At 33.6% G+C, this 5,136-nt stretch overlaps 1 protein-coding gene across 1 annotated transcript; it reads left to right on the top strand.

Annotated features, from left to right (window-relative positions):
- Nucleotides 1-2,389: 2,389 nt before the first annotated feature.
- Nucleotides 2,390-4,550, top strand: LOC108970974 (the record flags this gene model as incomplete). Its single annotated transcript, XM_018936731.1, is given in 1 exon segment — nucleotides 2,390-4,550. A coding segment is annotated over 1 exon segment (1,311 nt), but the record flags the coding sequence as incomplete, so codon positions are not given.
- Between the last annotated feature and the right edge of the window lie 586 nt (nucleotides 4,551-5,136).

Here is a 5,136-nt window from a genome sequence, read left to right as displayed (position 1 = left end):
TTTTTAAAAAAGTTATCAAGCTCTTAAAAAATCACCCGATACATGCATAACCTTATATCCATCTCGCTTAGTTTTAGGTGATACGTACAACCGTTAGGTGAATAAAACTATAATATTCTATAGCAACTGGGTGCAAGAGTATAAAAGTTATTCAATAAAGAATGCTGTTTATTTACATATTTATAAATCCCAGCCTTTTTTCCAAGCTTTGGAAAAATAAAATTTTGTTCACATGTTTTGCTTGCAGTCTATTTCGCTGTTAATTTAACACTTGAGAAGCCTTTGAAAAAAGTCTTTCAGAAAGTACAGAGAAGTAGCGACTATCGTTAAGTGCTTATACACACAGTGAAACAGTTGTAACTGCTATTTAAAGTCTTCCCAAATAAACAAAGGATTTTCATCTAACCAACCAACTAATGCTATTAAGTAAACTAATAGCTCATCGGAAACGCTTTCCTCGCTTCTATTGGGTTTCCAATTTTTTTGCACTAAATTGTGGTGGTCACTCCAAAAACTGAAATCTTCTAAAGTCCAACTCCAACTTACCTGAATCGGATTCGATATCGTATTCGCTAAGACTAATATTTATAAGACACTTCACTATTTGGATGACATTTGCGCAGGCTAGCTGGATCGTGGAAATTGCTTTTTTTTAAACGTGGGTCCAATAGCGCGGAAATAGCTAAAACTGAAAGATTTTCATTAAGATGAAAACTACCTGTTCGATGGGCCTAATAATAAGTTGGAAGCGGTAATTAATTACCTCTCTACCACAAGACGATGCATTCAAATACTCTTTAGAAGACGTTATAAATAGTGCAAGCACATTATAATCACAATTCGATCCAAAACATCTTCGATGCACCGGATAAAAACCAGCGATGTTTCCGATGCACCGATGTCATTTTTGCATCTCTACGTGTTGATCATCAATTGACGTTGATGGCCGACTTGAAAGAGCTTGTCGTTAAGACCCTCTTTAAGTAATTTATACCAATCAAAAACACTTGCTCAAAAAATGATCACCGAAGGACTTCTCCAATATTCTGAACGTTTCGGCACCAGAAATTTGATTCCGCACACAAAATTTAATGAAGAAAGAAAAGCGTATATTAAACATTAATGACTATTTTGATATGACATTTGACAGTCATACTAATCTAGAAAAAATATTTCGATGAATGGGTTTTCGGACGATATTTAAATATCCATATCATAATATGCCATACTTCAAGTATTACTTCGCTTATTGATTAAGCAAACTCATAATATTTGTGTACTTAAGAGGAGGTTGTTCTCTATGGTTTCAGAAAATTAAATCCCTTTATGTTAAATAAAACATTCCAAACTCATTTAAATTAGATTTCGACGCATCGGCTAAGATATGTCCATCAACCGGCGGTTAAGAAAACATTAAGAATTTTGAAACATGACGTGCTCGTATGTGAGTTTTTTTCAAATTATGCTTATAAAACATCATGAAATTGCCATAAATCAAACTCATTAAAATATTTTTGTAAGATATCATTATCTATCTAAATAAAATGAGCTCCACCACGTCAAAAATTTAGTTTCTAATCACAACTTATAAATCTCATTTACTAAATTATATTTTTCTGACATACATATTTTTTCATTGAGTTATTGCTCTTTAAGTTAAGTTAGGTTATACGGATAGTAGTCATGCCAAATTGTAATGTAGTATGATTTAAAAATCTCTGTCTTGTAATTGTGTTTGTTTTTGCCACCCTTGGCACCAATGCTGAAATGAATTTACATAGTAGTAACTGGGAAATCCCCTTATTCGATAACTCTTACCTACACAGTTTGTTCGCATGACATTTACGTTGCCAAAATGGATATGTTCAGTGATGATACCGACTTTAGTTAAGTTCGTCGCAAACAATTGTGCTTGTTATCAAGTGATGACGAATAAGTATGTAATGTTTTTTCTTTATTTCTATTCTAATTTTTCTGTTCTTAATTCTGCATTAATAGATTCTTTTGTTTTTTGTTTGCTCTACCAATTTTCAACTGAATGATTTATGTATTTTAAGTTTCAATGCTCAATAAAATGCCATATGAACAAACAATTTTTATGCATACATATCTGAAATTTTATAATTTTCAACATTTTTACACGGTTTTTCGAAGTAAATATAGTTCTTTACATCATCTTACATCGCTTTCAGGTGACATGGAAGGTATCCCCCATTTTCATATACGCAACGCCTGTTTTTTTACACGGATTTCTGAGCAACGCATCTACCGTGTAGAAAAAAAGTTGGGTGTATTTAAAATATCATGTCAAAAGCAGAAATGCAGAAAAAATTCTAAAGAAATTCTCCTATTTTGCGATGTTTAAAACATACATTTTTTACCATTTTAGATTAACATAAGTCAACGTGAATATGTTACAAAGTATCGGGAATATTTACGGCGGGTGCACGATCGTAAGCGACGAGAGCTAGCTCAATCAACATATGCTATTGGAAACAAAGCTAAGCAGGAATTAGAAAGCGCCCCTCTACGTATAGTCAGCATTGCTCCGAATGTCATGAGGTACGAGACTTATTTACGTCGAAAACGGAACACTCAAACTTTTTTGGACTTTCCGAATACAAAAGATCAGGTAACCGATGCTGAAGCAGTATCTAATAATTTCGTATTACCACGACAGCAGCGGAAAAATAACCGAAAGTTTCGGCAAAAACAAACTACTATGATTTTACATTTTGCTGTGGAGACAAACGCTGCACAATTGCAACCCGGCGATGTCGAAGAGGCCAACATTCGGCTTATGATAATATACAGCTCGGCTTTAGCAGTCAAGCCCAATAAAAAAAAACAGAAATATAAAAATCGGTCTTGTGGCAACAGCGTAGAAAAAAGTGGTATGGACCATGCTAACGCCACGACGACCAATGATAAGCAAAAACATATATTAAATTTCAAGGTATACCAACGTTTGGGAAATGGTAAACGCATGTGTCTCGATAGCTCTAAAGTGAACATCGAGATAGATCAAAGCCGCAAACATGATACTAATAGCCAATGGGTGCAGTTTGATGTCACAAAAGCTGTAGAGGCATGGATACGCGAGGAGCGGTCTAATCTGGGTCTTGAAGTGCAGTGTGATAATTGCCAAAGTGCTGGTGCTCGTATATTAAACGACATGTCGTCATCCACTAATGTAGACGATGGTGCACAACTAATGCCAATTTTAAACATAATTGGTCATCTTGGCGTGTCATACAAGGAAATCAGATCCAACAAACATTCCAGTTCCGTTGAGAATCCACATCACTATCATAACATGGCCACATTTTCAAATGGCCAACAACGTCCCAGCAGTACTATTGACAAACTTTCTTGTCATAAACTCAATCAACGTTGCTGTCGGCACACAATGGAAGTAATATTCAAGGAAATCAAAGGTTTTGAATTCATTATTCAGCCAAAAGTATTCGATGCTGGATATTGTCATGGCCGTTGTCCACCGAGATATAATCCAGCTCACCATCACGCCGTGTTGCAGAGTCTAATATGGAAGCAAAATCATGAACGTGCACCTCGCCCCTGTTGTGCGCCTTCTAAACTAGTCGAACTCGAAGTATTGCATGTGGACGAGAAAAACAGTGAAAAACTGAAGATCTCCACGTGGACAGACATGCGAGTGGTCGAATGTGCTTGCTCATGAATGTCACAGACATTACAGCGATCCCGTTTCTGCTATTCCTCCAGCAATAACTGTCTATTGGCCGGTAAGACAATAATTGTGTGATAGCGAGATGAGTTCTATAGTATTTAATATTGCTTATTTATTTATACAATACATATACACATATTTACATATAAGCGGACACAAGTCTACCTAGCATGAACATTAAATATATTTACTCATATGAAATCAAATATATATTTATATAATTAATTTTTTTTTATACAAACGTTGTTTTCACATGATTTAAGTTTTTGTCTTAAGGTAACATGTATTTCGTTCCTTTAGTTTGCAAACGCGCACAATTTTACTATTTGCACTTTAATCGAAATTGAGAATTGTATTCGTACGCAGATACCACAACTAAAAACAGATCATTACCAAAAATGTGAGAAGTTAAAAAATAAATAATATATAATTTAAATGATTTTAACAAGTAATTTAGGTTTGAACAAAAGCCAATACCAATGAGCTCAAGTTTTGCTTCATTTCCACAATTTTATTTTTCGCCTAAAATATTAAAATAAATGAATTAAGCACGTTTGCATACTAAGCTAACGATATTTTAATGTACATGTATAGTCATGACCGTTGTTAAGCCAAACAAACAGCCTGAAATTCCAATGCGTTGGATGTATGCTTGGAAAAATAAGATAATAATGAAGTTTTACAGACATATACATATGTATGTAATTCTTGATTTGAAGTCCCAAACGACACATGCACTTTTTCTCAGGGTGAAAGTAATAAATGCCAGATATATTTGTATCCCATATTTTGTATTTGTCGGAAAACTCTAATATTAATAAAATAAAATTATAATATTTTCCGTAAAGTTTTTCATTTGTTATATAAATTGGTATATTGAAAGTTAGAAAGATAAGTAAGTATATTAACTCCTGCTTGTAATTAGCTATTTCCATTTCTAAAAAAACAACTGGAATATACTTGTATCAATGGTAAGTTATATAAGTACTATATATAAGGGCTGATAGAGCGCAGACGTAGAAATTTCGTGGGTAAAGTCCTCGGATATAATAATGACTGAACTTAATCAAAAGTGTTCAAAAGCATTACAATGTATGAACACTGAAATGAAAAAAAGTACAAGAAGAAATCCCATTTGTCGAAATATTCTTTTTTTTTATAGGTTGGTATCTTCACTAAATTTCACATCACAATAATCATTAGTTTTTAGTATACGCTTGTCTTTCTGAGGTACATAAAGTGTATTCGGCGATTTTTAAGTTGAGTGAAATTATTCAACAATGATGTTAAATTAAATTTTATGTGTGGAATGAAATATCTGGTTTTTGTACCACGATAATGCACCGTCGTCGTGTATTGATTCTTCAAGAATTTTTCGTAAATTTTTTAACTAATATCGTGCCGAAACAACCTTTCAAGTCAATTGA

The sequence above is a fragment of the Bactrocera latifrons genome, unplaced genomic scaffold (assembly GCF_001853355.1).
Source record: "Bactrocera latifrons isolate USDA-ARS-PBARC rearing strain unplaced genomic scaffold, ASM185335v1 scaffold_1079, whole genome shotgun sequence".
Taxonomy (NCBI): Eukaryota; Metazoa; Arthropoda; class Insecta; order Diptera; family Tephritidae; genus Bactrocera; species Bactrocera latifrons.
Note: the sequence above shows the minus strand (reverse complement) of the source record. Positions and strands in the feature narration are given on the sequence as shown.